The sequence below is a fragment of the Geotrypetes seraphini genome, chromosome 16 (genome assembly GCF_902459505.1).
Source record: "Geotrypetes seraphini chromosome 16, aGeoSer1.1, whole genome shotgun sequence".
NCBI lineage: Eukaryota > Metazoa > Chordata > Amphibia > Gymnophiona > Dermophiidae > Geotrypetes > Geotrypetes seraphini.
Window position 1 is genome coordinate 53533202 of NC_047099.1, and position 21522 is coordinate 53554723.

At 47.1% G+C, this 21522-nt stretch overlaps 1 protein-coding gene across 1 annotated transcript in view; it reads left to right on the forward strand.

Moving 5' to 3' along the window:
* Positions 1-21522, forward strand: part of NOTCH3 (notch receptor 3) — a 195491-nt gene that overhangs the window by 106639 nt on the left and 67330 nt on the right. Inside the window, exons 8-12 of the mRNA XM_033923748.1 lie at positions 1443-1628; positions 4612-4725; positions 16765-16878; positions 17967-18200; positions 19634-19744. Of these exons, the coding sequence (XP_033779639.1) occupies positions 1443-1628; positions 4612-4725; positions 16765-16878; positions 17967-18200; positions 19634-19744 (759 nt within the window). The remainder of the gene's footprint in view (positions 1-1442; positions 1629-4611; positions 4726-16764; positions 16879-17966; positions 18201-19633; positions 19745-21522) is intronic.

The following is a 21522-nucleotide window of genomic DNA, read 5'->3' on the forward strand; positions in this document are numbered from 1 at the left end:
TCACCATTTGTATTCTGTAATTCGCTGACCATCCAGCCCCTTCGATGTAACATGTTAAGATTATATTGTAACCTATTTGTACCCTGTAATCACTCAGTGACATCCTACCTATTCTTACCCTGTAATTCGCTGATTGTACAGCTCTCTTCACTGTAAAACGCCTAGAAGTCACAAGATTATGGCGGTATAGAAAAAATAAAGTTATTATTATTAAAGACAGGTTTTGGAAGAACAAACTCGGGTGGGTTAAGCTGCAGGAATTAGGTCACTCTCCATCTAAGCTAGCACAGGTAGAAGCGTGAGCCTAGTAAGACATCCGTGCATTAATGGCCATGTGATGCGAGAAGTGTGCCACAGAAAATAATAAATTTGGAAATGCATGCACAGCGTATTACAATAAATGGTGCCGAGGTGTGAGTTCTAGAACTCTTGGCTTTTTTGAGAGCAGATTCAACCACCGTGGATTGGTGGCTGAGCCAAATGAGGTTTCTCGTGTTCCGGAGCCTTTTGGACTCTACACAAAGAGAGGAGGCTCCCAGTTCTTTATCTGTTCTTGCTGCAGGATGTCGTGCAGGCGGACACTGTCAGTCTAACAGCTGAGTTCTGAATCGACTGTAGTTGATTAGTGCAAGACATTTTGGTGAAGACATAATACATAGTACTAGCTGCCCATGGCGCATGCATCTGGCAGTCTTTCTAAGATTAATTCACAGGTTCCACACACTTCAAATTTGGATATGATTAGCCTACTGCATTGATGGGCAAAGCTTTCTTATTACATTTGTGTTGGAAGCTCTGTGCTCTGCAGTTGTCTAATGGCTCTGATAAGCAAAGTTGGAAACGGGATGGGTAGGTGAGGAGCAAAGAGGGAGAGAAGATTCAAGTACAAAGCAATTATCAAAACCAGGATTTAATCTCCTAAGAACAAAGCCCCAGTCTATAACCCATTGCCAGTAGAAATTAGAACTTAAGTAACTATATGCCAGGACTCTGGAAGTGCATTTTTGCAGTGGTGTGATTTTTCAGCTGATTCAGTGTTTGGAGAGAGGTAACGCTAGTTTTTGGCTGACTTACCCTCTCTTTAAAATTTCATCCTTGAGAGCAAAAGTTGCCTGAGCTCTCTTTATGCATGGTTATTTTTTTGGGTGGGGGAGGGTTTCTTGCACAATATTTTTCCATGAAATTCTTCCCCTTTTTTCCTGAAATCATGGGGAAATGATGGACTCTTTCAAAGAATATTTGTTGGGGGGAGGGGTCCTGTCCTTAGATCAGTATTATCTTGGGCAGTTCATTAATTGATAGAAGACGGTTTCCCTTCTTGGAGTTTCCATGCATCTTATCCTTTGCCTCTTCGACAATTGTGGTAGTGCCATTTTGAGGCATTGACAGAAGTATTTGATGTCAGCTTTTTCTATGTGTTTTTTCTCCCTACCCACCCCCAGGCGCCAACCCGTGCGAGCACTTTGGAAAGTGTGTGAATACAGAGGGCTCCTTCCAGTGCCAGTGCGGGAAGGGCTACACCGGCCCCCGCTGCGAGTCGGATATCAACGAATGCATGTCCATGCCGTGCCAGAACGATGCCACCTGTCTGGACCGCATTGGGGAGTTTACCTGCATCTGCATGTCAGGTGAGGCATTTGCCACCCGCAACCCTGCCTGCGCTCCTTCTCTCCTCTTCTCTCTCTCGAACACTCTCAGCTGTTACACAAAATTTACAAAGGGCTTGTAACATACTGGGTCTTTTACTAAGGCGTGCTAGCCGATTTAGCGTGCCATTATGTTCTATAAACGTTTAGCGCACGATGAATCGGCTAGCTCGCCTTAGTAAAAGGACTCCATAGTAAATGACAGCAGATAAAGACCTGAACGGTCCATCCAGTCTGCCCATTAGTTAAACCCATTAAAAATACATGATTAGATTAACTTGTCTCTTATTTGATATTTCTGGGTCATAAGACTGTAAAGTCCACCTGGTTTCGTCCTAGGTTCCAAATGCTGAAGTTGCCGTCCAAGCTCTCTCCAGCCTATCCAACCATCCTGTTTGCAAGATATCTTCTCTAAAGTCTGGCCAGTAACATCCTCATGTTCCAAATTAGTGGAGTTCCCATCGATGCCCTCCCCAGGCCAATCCTACACCAAATCATCACCTGTCTTGCACCTACGGAGACGTGTAGGGATGCTTAAGCATGCCCAAGGCCACTTCTGGGTGAAACCACGCCCCGCCTTGGGCATGCTTAAGCATCCCTATGCATCTCCATAGACGCGTGACACATGCCTTCCCCCTTTTTAAAAAAAGATTTAAAACAGGGGTCCCGATTGGCTGAAAGGACGCCTTCCACCACTTACCATCAGGACATGCATTTGCAGAGTCAGGCCCTTATTCTCTAACAGCTTAAGTTATGTGTTAGAACTGACACGAAGCAAGCTTCATTGTGGTGCCTAGTTATAGGTTTATTTCCTCTTAGTTTGTACCTGAAGCGATGGAAGGCTAAGGGATTCGCCTAAGATCACCAGGGACTAGCGGTGGCAGCTGGTGCTCTAACTGCCAAGTTACTCCTCCACTCCCAAAAAGCTTATTACTGAGGTACCTCCCTTTCTGTTTCTGATGTTCCTTTGATTAAATATACACTGTGCCAAGGAAGGGCGCACATGATTGCCTTGCTAAATATTCTCCCTCTCCTCTACCTGGGAAGCCCTTCGTTACAAGAAAATCGGCATGGTCCCTGTTAGCGACCCAGAACACGCCTCGGTTTCTTGCCCACTCCCTCTTCCAAGCATTAATCTGTCCCACAGTTGCTTCAGATGTTCACAAAGGGACGTGAACGCTCTGTGGGACATCTCGCACATCAATACAGGCCAGACCCTAGTGTATTGTTGAAACTTGTGTCAGGATATGTACTGATAAGGCATCTCCTAAACCAGGGTGCTGTGTATAGAGGTTGTGGGTGGGGAGCAAGTTAGGGAGGGTGGGTGGGAGAGTACTGCCAGGAAATTCCAGCTGCCCTGAAAGTTGATTCACCGCCCTGCAGATGGGCACTTCAGGAGAAAGTTAGGGTTGGGGGAAGAGAGGAGCAGACTTTTGTAACAAGCTGCAGACAGCTTGAGTTCCCAGACGCTGTGTCTGGAATATTAATGTCCCCGGTGCAGAAGGTCCCGGTACAGTGCTTTTCTTCTCTTCAAGGCATAGAAATCTCTCCTGCCCCTCATTAATTTTGTGGAAAAAAAAAAAAATCTAAAGACTGCGGGTGGGGGGGGGGGGGGTGAAACACTTAGAATAAACTCTACCCATCCTCCTGTCATTTCTTCCCCCAGTTCTGCCTCTTTTTTCTCTCTGCTCCCTCCTGGTTGTGGAAAGATGGAGAGAAAATGGCTACCCTTTGTTGTAAATCGGTTTGAAAAGTGAGCATGGCATACAGAGGGGATAAACTTGTGAATATTTTTGTAAGTGGGGGGTCACAGGATGGTTTGCAGTATTGGATGGGGAGAGGTCAGGTAGAATGCCATCCTGCTCGAAGTCGAGCATCTTTCTTTCAATACATTTTTCTGAACTCTTAGTAAAAGGAGATTATTTGAACTCGGAGGTGCCTCAGGCCCCACTGAAAACTGATAAATGTTATGAGCAAAAAAAGGCTTTAGAGAGCCCAACGGAGCACTTCTGAAGCCTCAGGGTGCCGGTGCCCAGGTTTCAGAATCTTGCTTACTCTTTGAGATTCTGGAATGTTGCTGCTATTTGGGTTTCTGCCAGGTACTTGTGTCCTGGATTGGATACTGGGCTAGATGGGCCATTGGTCTGACCCAGTATGGCTATTCTTATGTTCTTAAGTAGGTGGGGGAAGGCTGCTCTTTGGCCTGGCTGTTTGGCTCCTTCAAAATCTAGTGCCCTGGGCAAGCACCTGGGTTACCAAGTGCTGAACTCCAAGCCTGTTCTGACCTTGAGCAAGTAATTTCACCTTCTCTTATCTCAGGATTAGATTTACCAACATTGCTAAGTCTAATTCTTAGTAATCTCAATCCACTGCTTTAACCATCAGGCTACCCCCTCATCCTAGTAAACCTAGCTGTAAAGAAAGTGATCAGAGCCGTAGACTGTAACCCTCTGGAAATAGGGAAATACCTTATGTACTTGAAAATAGGTGACTTGAGCTACCAGTGAAAAGTTGTGCGAGGAATCCAAAATAAAGAGAACTGAGAACCTTATGAAATCATAGTGAATGTGTATAAGGAACAGCTGAATCTGGCCCCACCAGGGATAGCTCAACCATGAAGCCAGGCTAGGGAGTCACTGAGGGCAGCAGCTTCAACTGATGCAGACATGAGTAGTAGAATGAGGTGGGGTACTGCGCTGTCCAGTATTTTACCCACCATAGTACTGGCAACTAGAGAACCTGAGGGAAGGGCTAGAGATTGGTATGCTTTGGTCCTCCAACCAGTGCGATATTCCATCAGGCCTAGGTGCAAAGGTAAGACTTTGGGGGAGTTATCAGCTTTTGTGCTTTTCAAAGTTGATGAGTGATTCCGGGCACTGGAGAGGGGCAAAGTCCACACCTTTCCCAAAACAGCCGCATGAGGTGTTGACTCACACTTGCTACTTTTTTTTAACTCTCTCTGCAGGTTTCACAGGCACATACTGCGAGATCAACGTCAATGAATGTGACAGCAATCCGTGTGTGAATGGAGGCTTGTGCAAGGACATTGTGAATGGATTCACCTGCAGCTGCCCCTCTGGTGAGCCTCACGTTGTTCTGGGTGCTCAGAAATGTGGGCCGGAGGAGGAGAGAGCAGGAATCTCGGAGATCTAGTATTGGCAAGTGGAAAGGGGATGGGAAGCAGAGTCTTGAAAGGGAACTGGCTTGATATGAGATGCGGGGCTCTAGCAGGAAGTGGGGGTCTTGGCAGGAAGCGGGCTTGGTGCTAGATGTGGGGCTGTAGCAGGAGGCGGGGCCTTGGCAGGAAGCAGGCTTGGTGCAAGATGTGGTGATCAATTAGGAGACAGATTCCTGGCAGGCAGTTTTGCATGAGAGGCAGTGCCCTGGCAAGAAATGGTCTCTAAAAAAAAAACAAAAAACAATATATATAATCTGCTCCCTAAAAACACCTCCCTTCCAATATTCAGGCCACAGCAGTCAGAGTTCTATAAAGTGATTGTTGCCATGTTTTTTTAATGCTAAATATTTGGCTCTGAACTGAATATCCAGGTATAAAGTGAGCATTGGCGTTTATCTGGTACCAGCAACATTCAGACCAGTACCAGTACCTAACTAAGGTGGTCAGGGGCAATTTTCAAGCAGATAATACCCTTGAAAAATCCATAGCTGGCACCAGTGCATACTTGAGTAGGAGCCACTCGAATATCAACCCCATCAGATTTTGAAATTTCATCCTTTCTCTGTTAACCATACATTACAGGTGCCATTTTCAAAATGTCAGAGGTGGGGAAAGACTCCACATTCTTTCTACCCTCGGCCTCTGCACCAGTTTCAAAAACAAATGTTTGCGTTTTACAAAAAGACAGTTTTCAGATAGCGGGTTAAATGGCCTTTTGATGTTGTGCTCCCTTCCGTTCATAATTACATTTAGACAAAGTTCCATTTTCCAATATAGCTGATGTATGTAGAACATTAACATGGGATTTTCGTTTCACCAGACTTAAACCCTGCAAGCTGCCAAACCTGCTGCACAGAAGGAAAACCTGAACCACCTTTCCATACCTCATCGCACATGAATTGTGTTATGAAATTATTGCTGACCCATGTGTAGGCTGGCGACCCTTAGCTATATACTTTCCTTCAACTTTGGCAGTGGACAAGCCCTTCCCCCCATTCTTCAACTGCAGCTTTTCCCTCCAGCTCTAGCGGTGGAAGGACCCCCCCTTCCCATGTATGGCTGCCTCGCCCCTCTCCATTTCGACAGCTGGCAATTTGGAGAAAGCTTTGTACTGGATTCTTGGCCTCTGTAATAATGCGGGATAAGATAAAGGGAGGAGGGAGTAAGAGATTTTTTTATTATTTTCATGGGGTGTGTTTCTGTGTATGTACACGTGTCTGGGTGTTTGTGTGTACATTCGTGTGTGTGTGTTTTGGGTGTTTGTGTGTACATTTGTGTGTGCATGTGTTTGTTTCTTTGTGTATCTGTGTATATACACATATGTATATGTTTTTGTACTTGTGTGAGTGCCTGTGAGCTTTGTCCTACTCCCCCACTATCCTCCTCTGGGAAGGGTTAATGGGTGGGGTCAGGGGCCTTTCTTCAAACTGGTTGAGGAAGGCTCTCCCTTGGTTGGGGGTGGGTGAGAAGGAAAAGGGGCTACAGCAGCTAACAAAGAGCAGCCTGGTCTCTCACTGCTGAATCCAGAAACAATATGTCCTTTGTTACCTTCTAGTCTCATCTCCCCCCCCCCAGGCCTCCTGAGAAGAAAGTTTTCCTTGAATGGCTCTTCTGAACCCGATTTACATGTGGGGCAGACATTGGTTCCCCCAGCCCTAAGAGCCCCTCTTCACTTTCTTGAGTTCCTGGGACCTAGAGTAGACCAGTGACACCGTTCTTCCCCCCAGTCCCTGATGGTTCTCCTAGACAGATGCGTTGTGCCTGCTTCCACATTCTTATGCACTGCCCAGCATTAACCCCCCCCCCCCCACCTCCACCACCACAGTCTCTTCCCAGAGGTTGGTGTTTTTTTAAAATATTACAATGTAGTTTGGATTCTTTCATGCAAATGTCAGCAACCCCCCTTTCACCCATCCCCTCCCAATTTCCATGCATACAGTTTGCTCCTTTCATATGCTAAGGCCCTGACCAGCCTTGGGTTTGAGAGAGAGGGGTGGGGAGAGATCCCTAGGAGACTTTAGGTGGATAGAAATGAAAGAATCAAGGAGGCGAATTAACCCTGGGAGCGGGCAGAAGCAGTACAGGAGCCCGTTGTTGCTCACACCAGCTGTGTCAGGATTGTTGGGTGGGCTGTCTGAAGAGAGGTGGAGTGGAATATGAAAAAGTAAATGAAATTACAGCAGAATGAACCATGAGTTGTGGGGGGGAAGAGGTAGTATACATGAGACAGTGTTCTGGTAGAGGAGGTGGGGGACGGCCAGTTCCTGGGAGAAGTACACAGGGTCACTGTTTTAGGGAAAAGCTGAAGATTACACCAGGTCCTGCCAGATTTCACATTTCTGAATGTCTATAAATGTTTTATATAAGTAGGAATAGTATCTTGGGGGGGGGAGGCGCCCAGCCTTGTACAGATATGAACAGCTTTGGGGTGGGGAGATGCTGCTGGTCTTCCTTGTAAAAATGTCACTGCTAGGGACATAATTATTGGTCTCTGCACATTTCTAAGTACAGATAATAGTGTGTGTGTTGGGGGGCAGCATTGCTGAGAGCAAGAGGGTGGGTCTAGGAGTTCTGCAGTCCCACTGTCTCTTCTTAATGTTAACATCCCCCTCCCCACAGACCCCTGAGTGCATCTGCCCCACCCTCTCTGCCCTTGACTGAGAGAATTTTTGATTATTTGGCCGTGGAACAACTTGTCGCAGTGCAGAAGAGAAATGTAACATGCCCCTGAAAAACTGGCTTCTGTCACCCGGGGAGGGGAGGCCATCCCTGCTGTGGGCTGGACTCACCTGCTTTCCCATGGAGTTAGTGAGTGGAGGGGGGAGTTAGCGAGGGGAGGGGGGAGCAGCTGGGGGTGTTCTCAGACTCACGCTGGCTGACTCCCTCTAACAATAGGTGCTGTTCCTGGCCTTCTGCCAAACTGGCATCTTTATAAATAAAAGTTTAATTAATCTATTGGAAAGCTTGTTAAGTTCTTCCCATTGTGAAATGTGCAGACGAAAAGCTCGGTGACGCATGCTCCTTGGGATGGAGGAGGGGAGAGATTTCCCCCTCCTGGCTGTACAAATCCAGATATATAGAAAATCCACTTCAGCTTCCTTCAGAGGAGTTCTCACACTCAAGCAGGATCAAAGCAGCTTTGGCTAGGTCTGCTTTTCTTTCAGCAGTGAGAGATGTCTGTTTGTCCATCTGTTGCTGTGGAGAAATTGAGGCTACCTTTATAACAGAGCATACGGGTTAATAGGGTAGAAAGGTGCCTCTTTCTTATCTGTTATACAAAGACACAGAAACACCTGTGAGGTTAAGGGTCTCCATCCTTAATGGGTTCACAATCTAAGTTTTGTACCCAAAGCAGTGGAGGGTTAAGTGACTTGCTCAGGGATGCAAGGAGTCACAATGGGAATCAAACCCAGTTTCTCAGATTCTCAGCCCGATGCAGTAATGACTAGGTTACTGTTTTACAAATCCTGCAGAAATCATGCCTGGATTGAAGGTGCGGACATTGCGTGTGCTTGAGAGCAGATGTAATGTTAAGAACATAACAATAGCCTTATTGGGCCAGACCAAAGATCCAGTAGCCAGTCCTCATAGTGGCCAATCCAAGTCACTAGTACCTGGCAAAAAACCAAATAGTAGCAACATTCCAGAATCTCAAAGAGGAAGCAAGATTCTGGAACTCCAAAGAGTAGCAACATTCCAGAATCTCAAAGAGGAAGCAAGATTCCGGAACCCCAAAGAGTAGCAACATTCCAGAATCTCAAAGAGGATGCAAGATTCCGGAACCCCAAAGAGTAGCAACATTCCAGAATCTCAAAGAGGAAGCAAGATTATCCCAGGACAAGCAGGCAGCCTATTCTCACATATGGGTGACATCATCCACAGAGCCCAGATGCGGACAGCCTCGCAAGCAGACTTGTTTGTAGAAACTCAGAAGTTTCGAGTCTGCAGCACCGCATGCGCGAGTGCCTTCCCGCCCAGCACAGGGTGAGTCTTCTCAGTTTTCCGCAGAGCCGAGAAGTCTGTCTTTGATGCTCTACGGTCAGGGAACGGTTCAGAATGCTCACCCTTCCTACGTTGTACCCCCTCTTGGACGAGGGGGACTGGCTGTGCTCGCTGGACCTCAAAGAGGCGTATACGCACATTCTGATACACCCGGCCTCTCGCCAGAATCTGAGATTCCGAATGGGGGATCTCTATCTCCAGTATCGTGTTTTTCCCTTCAGCCTGGCAACCTCTCCGAGGGTTTTCACGAAATGTCTAATCGTTGTGGCTACGGCCCTGCATTTCCGTAGCCTGCAGGTGTTTCCCTACCTCGACGACTGGTTGATCAAAGCGTTCTCTCACCACGAAGTTCTGCGAGCGACGAATCAAACCATCTTGCTCCTTCAGAGTATCGGCTTCGAGGTGAACTTCCCCAAGTCTCACCTCTGTCAGTCCCAGTCTCTAGAGTTCATCGGAGCGGTCCTGGATACAGTTTGTCTCCACTCCTTCATGCATCGGCCTCGTCAGGAGACCCTTGTTCATTTATGCCAGAGGGTGGCCCATCTGTCCTTGGCCCCGGCTCGGTTCGGCTCCTGATGGTCCTACTAAGTCACATGGCCTCCACGGTTCATGTGACTCCTTTTGACAGACTTCACCTCCGTATTCCTCAATGAACTCTAGAATCCCAATAGAACCAGGATCAGGATCCTGTCTCTCGACTCATTGTCGTGACTCCTTTGTTGAAGCAGTCTCTCCGTTGGTGGATGCTCTCTTCCAATCTTTCCAGAGGTTTTCTGTTTCATGCTCCTCCTCCGCAGAAGGTCCTCACAACAGACTCGTCGGCCTATGCTTGGGGGGGCTCATCTGGACGGTCTTCACACTCAGGGTCTTTGGTCCAGTGCCGACTGCCTTTGTCACATCAATCTGCTGGAGCTTCGAGCGATTTTCCTCACCCTGAAAGCTTTTTGTCACCTGCTTCGCGACCGAGTGGTGCTGGTCCACACAGACAACCAGGTCGCCATGTATTATATCAACAAACAAGGGGGCACGGGATCCCTGTCCCTGTGCCAAGAGGCGATGCGGCTCTGGGATTGTGCCATCCGCCGCAACCTTTGAGCGGTCTACATTCAGGGCCAGCACAGTTGTCTGGCGGACAAGTTGAGTCGTCTTCTGCAGCCTCACGAGTGGTCCATCCATTCCTTGGCCCTGCGTCAGGTGTTTGCTCGTTGGGGGACTCCGGATGTCGATCTTTTCACGTCCCTCCTCAATCACAAGTTGCCCCGCTTCTGCTCCAGGGTTTACACCCGTCTCAGGCTCGAGGCGGATGCTTTTCTGCTGGATTGGACGAACCTGTTTCTGTATGCGTTCCCTCCAATCCCTCTGATTCGGAAGGCTCTCGGCAGGCTCAAGTCCACACATGCCACCATGATTCTGATAGCTCCTCGGTGGCCCTGACAGCCGTGGTTCTCCCTTCTGTTGCAACTCAGTTCCAGGAAGCCTCTTCTTCTGCCTGTTTTTCCTTCTCTGCTTACGCAGAGTCGAGGTTCTCTACTTCATCCCAACCTACAGTCTCTGCACTTAACGGCTTGGTTCCTCAAGACTTAATGCCCTCGTTCCAGTTCTCCCAGCCTGTGCTGGCCATCCTGGAGGCGTCTCGGAAGGAGTCCACTCACCAATGTTACCATCAGAAGTGGACCCGCTTTTCTTCCTGATGTGCTACTTGGCAGCAGGAGCCGCTATCTGCCTCCTTATCTGCTGTACTGGATTATCTGTTACACTTGTCTGGCGCTGGACTCAAGTCCGGTTCGAGTTCATCTTAGTGCCATTGCTGCTTTTCATCAGCCTATTGACGGGAAGCCTATCTCTGTTCATCCTCTGGTTTCCCACTTCATGAAAGGCCTTTTCCATGTTCATCCGCCCCTTAAACCTCCTCCTGTGGTTTGGGATCTTAACGTGGTCCTTGCTCATTTGATGAAACCCCCGTTCGAGCCGTTGGCGCGGACTCACTTGAAGTTTCTCACTTGGAAGGTTGTGTTCCTTATTGCTCTCACTTCTGCCCATCGGGCAGTGAGCTTCAGGCCTTGGTGGCGGACCCACCCTTCACTGTCTTCCATCATGATAAGGTGGTTCTCCATACCCATTCTAAATTCTTGCCTAAGGTTGTTTCGGATTTTCATATCAACTAATCCATTGTTCTCCCTGTTTTTTTTCCGAAGCCCCATTCTCACCCTGGAGAAGTGGCTCTGCATTCTCTTGATTGTAAGCGTGCGCTGGCCTTCTACTTGAAGCGCACCGATCCTCATCGTTCTGCTCCCCAGTTGTTCATCTCTTTCGATCCTAATCGCTTGGGTCACTCTGTTTCTAAGCAGACCATTTCTAACTGGTTGGCCGCTTGTATCTCTTTCTGTTATGCTCAGGCTGGTCTCCCCCTGCGTTGAGTCACAGGCCACAAGGTCAGAGCGATGGCGGCGTCTGTTGCTTTCCTCCGCTCGACTCCCATTGAGGAAATCTGTAAGGCTGCCACGTGGTCCTCGGTTCATACCTTCACCTCTCACTACTGTCTGGATACTTTCTCCAGGCGTGATGGCCATTTTGGCCAGTCCGTTTTGCAAAATCTGTTCTCCTAAATTGCCAACTCTCCCACCATCCCATTCTGGTTAGCTTGGAGGTCTCCCACATGTAGAGAATATGCTGCCTGCTTGTTCTGGGATAAAGCACAGTTACTTACCGTAACAGGTGTTATCCAGGGACAGCAGGCAGATATTCTCGCAACCCACCCACCTCCCCGTGATTGGCTTCTTTGCTAGCTATCTGAACTGAGGCCATGCTGAGGAGACGCATGCCTTAGGTCGGGTGGGAGGGGCACTCACGCATGCGCAGTCCAATCCCAAGCTTGAAGGTCTTCAAGCAAGTCTGCTTGCGAAAACGTCCGCTAGGGGGCTCCGTCGGTGACGTCACCTACATGTAGAGAATATCTGCCTGGATAACACCTGTTACAGTAAGTAACTGTGCTTTGCATCCTTTTCATACATGTGTGTGTCTGTGTTCTTGCAAATGCAAGTGGGGAGGTGGTAGCACCTGCGTGTTTCAGAATTCCGATTGAACCATCGCTGTACATGTGTGAGAACACCACAACTGTACAAGATATCGCTGACTTATTAAGCAAAGAAGACATGGCTGTATCTACTGAGAAAAGCCAAAGCCAAAAGTCATAACATGGGATTAAAACTGAACATAAACTAGGCGAAGATCATGAACACGGGAAATTTTGAGCTTGAAGGTGATAGAACAGGAGTTGTAAAGAATTTCAATCTCCTGGGCTCTTTCGTAAACAAAGAAGCAACTAGCAGGGAGGAAATACTCTGCAGAATAGCACTTGGTCGCTCTTCACAAAGGCTTTTGACAAAGTATTCAAAGGCAAGGCGGTAACACTCCAAACGAAGATCAGACTTGTCCATGCATTCATTTGGTCAGTTACGGATGCGAAAGCTGGACACTATGGAAACAAGACAGAAAGAGGATTGACTCATTTGAGCTTTGATGCTGGAGAAGGATTTTATGCATGTCGTGGACCACCAGAAGCACTAACAAATCAATTTTGGAAGAGATCAAACCGGCTCTGTCATTCGAAACCCAAACATTGAAGTCTTATTTTGGTCATACTGTTAGAAGAGAGAGATCACTGGAGAAGGACCTCATGTTTGGGAAGATCGGAGGAACCAGACGAAGAGGATGACCTGCAACCAGATGGCTGGACACGTTGATAACAACCATGGGGATGATGCTGGAGGACCTTTCTGGACTAGCACACAACCGATTTCTTTTTAGATCCACAATTCATCAAAAATCCACAATTCATCAAGTCACTAGAACTCGAGCATGAGTCAATGGCACCTAACAACAACATTAAGCACACAGGGCCAGATTCTATAAATAGCGCCAATTCCGCTTGGCGTGGTTGTCAATCAACCGCTAGGTGCCGCTTATAGAATCATGCCTAGCGGCGCCTACACCTAGCTAGGCGTCCTAAAGGTAGCTATTGGAGCATTGGGACAGGTTTTACTTGGCCTAATTTACCGGTGCCTATCTCAGATGCCTGAGTCAGCCATGCCTATTCGCCACCCCCTAGCCACACCTACTTTTCAGGCATCATTAGACATTGGAGGGCCTAAATGTCATTAGGCGTCCTAAGAGTTCTGTACAGAACTCTTAATTTCTATTTTTTGATTGGCTGAATCCGAACTGGGTGCTGTGGGGAGAGGGCTATGTGGAATGATTCCCTGATGAGACCCAGATGCTGTGGGGAGAGAGCTGTGTGAGATATGTCCCTGATGAGAGCCGGGTGCTGTGGGGAGAGGGCTATATGGGATGATCCCCTGATGAGAGCCAGGTGCTGTGGGGAGAGGGCTGTGTGGGATGTTCCCCTGATGAAAGGCGAGGGATGTGTAGAATGATTCCCTGATGAGACTCAGATGTGGGGAGAGGTCTATGGGGGATGATCCCCTAATGAGAGGCGAGGGCTGTGTGGGATGAGTCCCTGATGAGAGCCAGGTGCTGTGGGGAGAGAGCTGTGTGGGATATGTCCCTGATGAGTGCCGGGTACTGTGGGGAGAGGGCTGTGTGGGATGATTCCCTGATGAGAGCCGGGTGCTGTGGGGAGAGGGCTGTGTGGGATGTGTCCCTGATGAGAGCCGGGTGCTGTGGGGAGAGGGCTGTGTGGGATATGTCCCTGATGAGAACCGGGTGCTGTGGGGAGAGGGCTGATTTCTTGGCATGAGCTGGGCTCCCGCCATGTGATTACAGGTTAGAGCTGTTGTCGCCCGTGAGCGCAGCGACCTTCCTAAGACAAACAACCTGAGAACCTGCAAAAATGTCGGAGACGCGCCAGGTTCCCAGGCCAAGCTCTGTGTTTCCTTCCCAACGAACTTCAGAAGTGCCGTGCTGGGATCGTCCTCGGGCTCTCTCAGCCGACACCGTGCAGCAGGCAGAACATAATCCTGCCCTGTGTATTGTACAGACTTCCCAGCTCTTTCTGCCAAACGCACAGAGCTAGCAACTCAGAGGGAGAGAGCATGTGGTTGTATGCTTCTTGCTCTATGTGTGTGTGTGTATTGGAATGTGGGCGTGTTTCTGTGCATATCGGTGTATGTTTCTGTACATAAATACTGTATGTGTGTGTGGTGTCTATGAATGTGTGCTTCTGGGTGTGAATGAATATGCTTGTATGTGTGTGTGTTTTTCAGATGTGTAAAGCAGTGTCCCGCAAACCTTTTGACTCAGCGGCATAGTAAACTCCGGGCTGCGACTGGAGGGCACCTGGAAATGCATGGATGTCGATGTGATGACATCATGCGTCATCACGTCTGCGCATGCGCGAAGGCCCTCCAGATGGGGGGTGCTGGAGCAGAGGAGGAGAAGCGTGGGTGCCGGCTGACTGCCTCTCGCTGGGAGACACGTTCTGTAGGCAGTCAGCTGGTGCTGGCGCCTTGTAGCACACCAAGAATCTCGCCACAGGACACAATTTGTAATACACTGGTATAAAGGATGAAGGGTCATAGGTCTGATATCCCATATCTCTGCGGTATGACCATGCCTATTATAAACAGACTCTTTCTAGAATCTGTCCCACCGATGCTCAGCCTCAGCCTCAGCAGTGAACATTTTGCTTTAAGCGCCAGCTGCCGAGGCTGAAATATATCGGAATATTAGCACCAGTATCTAGATGGTGGCTGGTGATTAACATCCAAATGTATTACTGACTGGCGTCGCTGTCCAGCTAATGGTGATATTGAGCCACCATTCTGATCGCAGACAGCATGAATTTTTATGCTGTCCTCGTGTCATCCAGTTGGTAATATCAGTGATCCCCCAACCCCGTCCTGGAGGACAACCAACCAGTCAGGTTTTCGTGATAGCCCTAATGAATATGCATGAGAGAGATTTGTACATTATGGAGGTGCCAGGCATGCAAATCTGCCCCATGCATATTCATTAGAGCTATCCTGAAAACCTGAGTGGCTGGTGGTCCTTCAGGGCAGGTTTGGGGACCACTGGGTTATGTGATTGGTGGACTGAATATCCTAATTGCGACTGCTCTCTGCCGTTGGACCACCCCGGCGTTATCTGAGTAACCTTGGACAATCCCAACCAGTGCAAGTTAAATGTAGGCCATGGTTTTAAAGGACTACATTTCTGGCGCCCACTTTTGACGTGAATTGTGTCTCCATAGGCGCTTTACGCCTACAGTGGCATTAGAGGCCATAAAGCGCTGACAGAGGTATGATTCCAGTGCTATCTTATAGGCACTTTGAAAATAAATTTAAAACTGTCATTTAAATGGCATTTTTCACCTAGCTTCGGTGCCTAAAAACCAGCACCATTTATAGAATACGGGTCTTAGTATTTAGCTCGTGCCTCCCACTGGTAGTTCAGAGCGAGTTACGTTCAAGTGTGGAAGGTATTTCCTTAGCCCCAGGGGGTACCAACCTAACCGTTTTTGAATACGGCATCTTATCGCCCTCGTTCTTGCAAGCCCAGTTCTGCACTTATTGTGCAAAATTTCACACATGGTTTATAGAATACTATCATTAACGAGCATAACTTAATTGTTAAATTAGGCAGTAACTGGCATTAAGAATCAAAAGTTAATTGGTGATGATTTAAAGTTATGCGTGCAACTGTACTTGGGATTCTGTAACCTTAGCGCCTAATTCCTTTAGCGCACAACTGATAGGGGTGGGGATGTGGAAGGGGCATGGGCAGGGCGTGTCTAGCACTTACGTGCTAAGGTTATAGGTTACTGCCAGCTAGGCTCCTGACAACTGTTAAGCGTGAGAATTTACACTAGCCATTAAGCTAGCATAAGAACTCGCCTAGGGTTAGGCATGGAACTGCAAACTTATACTGGTGTTCTATAACGGCAATTAGGCATCTAACTGTAATGTTTATTGTTTATTCAAATTTGATGCAAACGCTTATAATATTAATTTCAAAGCGAATTACATATAATAAAATCAGGGAAACAAAAAACACATAATTATACGTACAAAGACAAATTCTGCGGACAAACTTACAGAAACAGGATGGAAGAGGGTAGAACTACAAAATTTTAGAGAAGGGTAATATAGTAGGCTGGGGAAGAAAGAAAAGAGCAGAGTGTTTAAAATAAAAAAGTAGAAAGGAGGGCTGCAGTAATATTGTCAGAGAAAAAGATTTTAATTTTCAAAAGTATCTTTGTAAAGAAAAGTTTTCAATGAACTTTTAAACCTGTCTAGTACAGATTCTTCTCTAATATATCCAGGGAGTGTGTTCCATAACTGTGGTGTGATGACCAAAAAAATCTATGCCTGTCTCGTGCCGATAATCTGTAGGGAAGGTACAGTTGACCTCAGGGATCTGGAAGGAGTGTATGGTATCAATAGTCTTTCTAGGATAGTGGGAAGATTAGCCTGGCGGATCTTGAATGATAGTAATGCAATTTTGTACGAGCAGTGAGCATTTTTTAGAAGCGGTGTTACATGATCATACTTTTTTGAGTTTGTTATGATTTTTATTGCAGTGTTTTGGATTAATTGTAGTCTCATTTGTTTTTGAATAATGCCCTTTAACAATGAATTACAGTAATCGAGTTTTGAAATAATGAGGGAGTGAATAAGAATCTTAACAGCTGGCGGATCCAACACCTTTGCTAATGACCTGATCATGCGCAATTTGTAGAAGCAGTATTTTACTATTTGACTTATGTGTCATAATAGAATTCACACTTAGTGCACTCACTTTAGGAAATCTCATCAGAATTACTCCCTATATTAACATGTGTGTGTTTGTGCATGTTTAGGCCAGGGCTAGTCGGTGCTGGTGGTATCTAGACGTCACTCCCACTGGACATCACTGAGCTGTGGCCTAGCCCAGTGCCCCCTTCTCCCCGCCTTAACCCCTTCTGTCTTTTTTTTTTCTCAGGGTTTACTGGCAACATGTGCCAGACCGATGTGGACGAGTGCGCTAGCACCCCCTGCCAGAATGGTGCCAAGTGTGTGGACCGTCCCAATGGGTACGAGTGTCGCTGTGCAGAAGGTGAGTGGCCCACCTAGTCTGGAAGGGGGCGGAGGGCGAGATCAGTGCAACGAGAAGTCTTGTTTGAATACAGACCTGATAATCTCCCTGATTAACGCACTTATTTCAGAGGTGGGGCCGAAGGATGAGAGGGTTCAGCAGGGAGAGACAAAAGTTCCCCTCTCAGTCATTGGACATCCCCTCTTTCCTGTATCTGTCCAAATGTGCCAAGCCGCTGGTTGGGTTACATGAGTACTTCCCGTTGAGGAAATGTTGTTTTGTGTGTGGGGTGGGGAGAGGTAACAAAGAGCCATTCCATAAAAACATAAGAGCTACCATACTGGAAGTCCATCAATCCCAGTACCCTGTTTCCAACTGAGTCCAGCCCAGTTCACAAATACCTGGCAAGATCCCAAGGAAAACATATTTTATCCTAGGAATGAGCAGTGGATTTACCCACACCTTAGTAATTGCTTATGGAGTCTTATGAAGTTTTCCATACCTTCTTTTAAACTCTGCTAAGCTAACTGCTTTCATCACATTTTCCAGTTACTGCCCATTCACCATTTTCTTCTGAGGTGGGGACTGCATTGTCACCTTTGGACCTTTCACTAGCTGTGGCCACCTCTGCTTGTTCCCTGTGGATTCTGTTTTTGGGGTGTGGCAAAGGGGGAGGCTGACCCAGTGGTATGTAACTTGCATTTCGGTTTTTGGGTCTGCCCCTCCAAGACTGCTCTGCCTGAGGAACCAACCTCTGAACTTTCAGCCCCAGTATGGGAAGCTTTGGGGACTGGTTGGGAAGTGGGGGTGGTAATTCAGAGGGGGTCGCACTTATTTGCATAACGTGCAGGATGCTGTTAAGTTACATTACCTGTGTCCCTGCTGTGTTGAAATGCTTTGTGGAAAAGATGTTATTTTCTTTGACCCAAAACAGCTTTAGAAATTTTTTCTAGCGAAGGAACATCCAGTTATGGGAGGTCAGTCCCATTACTGGCTTCTCCCAAAGGCCTCTGCAAAACCTTAACACATGTTGGGGGGGGTGGGGAGGTTGGATAAAGATGTGCAATGGTGATGCTCTTCTTATTCCCACCCCTGATTTCTTCCCCTAGGTTTTGAGGGGCCCCTCTGTGACCAGAACCACAATGACTGCTCTCCGGACCCCTGCCACCACGGCACCTGCATAGATGGCATTGCTGGCTACACCTGTTCCTGCGTTCCTGGCTACACGGGCTACCGCTGTGAAAACCAGATCGACGAATGCCACAGCAGCCCCTGCCAGAATGGGGGCAAATGCATGGACCTCGTCAACAAGTACCTCTGCAAATGCCAGCGAGGCACCTCGGGTATGCTCTTACCTGTCCCCCCTCCCCCCACCCCAATATAGACAGTCTCCCAAACCTTTGCGAGCTGCAGCCCCCCTCCCCCAATCTCCGTTTTTCACCGACTCGGCCCAGAATCTCTAACTGGTGCCCGCCTTAAAAGCAGAAGTCAATCAAATGTCAATGGTGCGACGGCACCGGGTACAGAATTGCACTGCTGGCAAAGGTAGGCCAGAGTTTTCCAGGCCTACCTTTGATGTGAATTGCGCCTCTAGACACTTTAGGCCGCCTAATGCCACTTCCAGCGTTACTATAGCATATTCCACATAATGCTGAATATATTTTCTTCTTCTCCACACTCTGGGGTTCTCAGAATGCCACCCTGATGATATTTTCATAGTGTGGCAGCACTCCTGACTCCCCCCTATATATCGTGTGTGAATTATTTTTAAATATTTCTTTGCTCAATCAACACGTTTATACTTTTACTTTCAAATAAATGCATATAAATTTTTTATTTCATTTACTATTTTTCGATAGTAAAAACTTTTAAAGAATTATATAATCAACTTAGTTTTTAAGCCATGCCCACAGTGCCGTTAGGCGGCCTAAACTGCCTATGGAGGCGCAATTCTCCTGCTGCTCCATTCTTCCTCCAGCCCCACCCTGTTCTACCTTCAGCCCCGCCCCATTCCACCCCCAAGCCCCGCCCCACACAAAGCCTCCTCTCTCCTTCCAGACGAGCTCCTGCCGTGTCTGGAGGGCCTGGAGCAAGCGTGGATATGCATGACATCATCCACGCATGCTTAAGAGGCCCTCCAGGTGCGGCTGGAGCTTGCCAGGGCTTTCCAAAACCTGTACAATTTTTTTTTTTTTAAATGTATTGAACTCGTGCCACATTTATAAAATGGAAAGAATAATAGCTATACAAAAAGGGAATTATAATACATTTAAAGAGATCTGGGGGCCATTGACAAACTATTATAATGATTAGATACAATTTTCCATTAAAAGTACATTTGTAAATGAGGGGTGGGGTGGGGGAATTCTAAATTCTATTAAGTATTTATTGCATTTGAAAAGAATACTTATATGATATATTTGATTGCACATGTTTTGTGAGGGGGAGGGAAGCGATTAAATCTTATACATTAATGTTAAAATGATAGAAATTCAAGTGATGTACTCAATTTTAAATGTCAATTATTTATAAACTTGATGTCAGATGTAAAAATGAATAAAGAATTAAAAAAAAAAAAATTATTGTCTTTTAAACTTAAATATTACCCTAAACTGTTACCTCACCATTCTCCTTGTGTGTAAGTTCTTGTAAATGGGGGGGGGGGGGTGGAAGATTGGAATTTAGAGGCATTCTTGCACCCAATTCCAGGGGCCTCATTTATGTTTCCTTGTTTCTGCACTGTGTAACTGTCTGCTTTCTGTACCTTTTTCATAAGGCGTGAACTGTGAGGTGAACCATGATGACTGCGCTAGCAACCCCTGCGACTATGGCATCTGCCGGGATGGTATTGACCGCTATGACTGTATCTGTAAGCCAGGCTTTACCGGTGAGTGCCAACCCCATCTCTCCTGGGTTCCCCTGCTGCTGTAGTCTCTCACCTTTCTTTTTGTGGAGCCCAGTGGCATAGTAAGAGGGAGCAGAGGTGGACCTCCGCAAGCACCGTCTTGGTGGGGGCCGCCAGCACCTCCCCTCCTCTCAGTCCCCCTGGTCCTTTCCTGCCAGGTGCGTGGCTTCCCTTACCCCCCTGTGCCTCTAACTCTTTGCCGGTGCGAGCAGTACCTCCAGTCAGCTGCTCGCGCCTGCCTCAGCTCTCCCTCTGATGTCACTTCCTGGACACTCATGCTAGTGAAAAAGAGGTATGGGGTAAGGCAAGGGGTAAATGGGATCGACACGTGGGATCTATTCACAAGGTAAAGGTAGGGGAGGGTCATTAGGGTGGGCAGACTGGATGGGCCGTGGCCCTTATCTTCCGTCTAGTTCTATGTTTCTCTGTTTCTATGTTACGTGTGTGGCAGTGTGGGGTGTGGAGAAGTTGATAGAGGGGGGTACCACTGGTCTGGACGCCTTCTACCCTTGCTTCGCCAAGCAGAGAAAATGAACTCTTGGATGTGTTCTCTAATTGCCCAATCCCAATCTTACTATGAGTTCAGAAAATCAATGAAAGCATATTTGTTTGGTAAATCTATGCGAGGATTTTACATTGTATTATATTGCATTGCATTGTATTGTATTGTACTGTATTGTATTTCACTGAATTTTACTGTATTTTGTGTCTTCGCTAATTGATATAAGTCAGTTCTCTTGCTGTGAACCGCCCGGAACTTCTGGTTGGGCGGTATATAAGAAAATTAATTATTATTATTACTTCTTTACTGGCTGGAGAATGGGTGAGGCATGGTGAATTTCTTGACTTGTATCATACAATACAAAGGGAAAATACAACCCCACGGGCAAACTATAAAAACAAAACAAGAGCAGTAGGGAAGGGACATTGGTCAAACCACTGTGTGGACAGATACGTTCATTGAAAATATTGAAAATCAATTAAAATTTGCACAAGTATACATATAAATAAAACAAAACGTGGTAGGCCTGTAAAGTCCTTTATGATAATAGAGCATATACTGGACCCCAACATGGTCTAGAAACATAGAAAAATGACGGCAGAAAAGGGCCATAGCCCATCAAGTCTGCCCACTCTAATGACCCACCCCCCTCGACTTTACCCCCCTAGAGATCCTATATGCGTGTCCCATTTACTTTTAAAATCTGGCACGCTGCTGGCCTCAATCATCTGCAGTGGAAGTTCATTCCAATGATCAACCACCCTTTCGGTGAAGAAATACTTCCTGGTGTCGCCATGAAATTTCCCGCTCCTGATTTTTAGCGGATGCCCTTTTGTGGTTGAGGGTCCTTTAAGAAAGAAGATATCATCTTCCACCTTGATACAGCCCGTGATATATTTAAACGTCTCAATCATGTCTCCTCTCTCTCTACGTTCCTCGAGTGAGTACAGCTGCAATTTATTTAGCCTTTCCTCATACGGGAGATCCCTGAGCCCCGAGACCATCCTGGTGGCCATTCGTTGAACCGACTCAACTCTCAGCACATCTTTTTGGTAATGTGGCCTCCAGAATTGTACACAATATTCCAGATGAAGTCTCACCATGGATCTGTACAACGGCATGATGACTTCGGGTTTCCGGCAGACAAAGCTTCTACAGATACAACCCATCATTTGTCTAGCCTTTGATGAAGCCTTCTCCACCTGATTGGTAGTTTTCATGTCTTCACTAATTATCACTCCTAAATCACGTTCTGTTT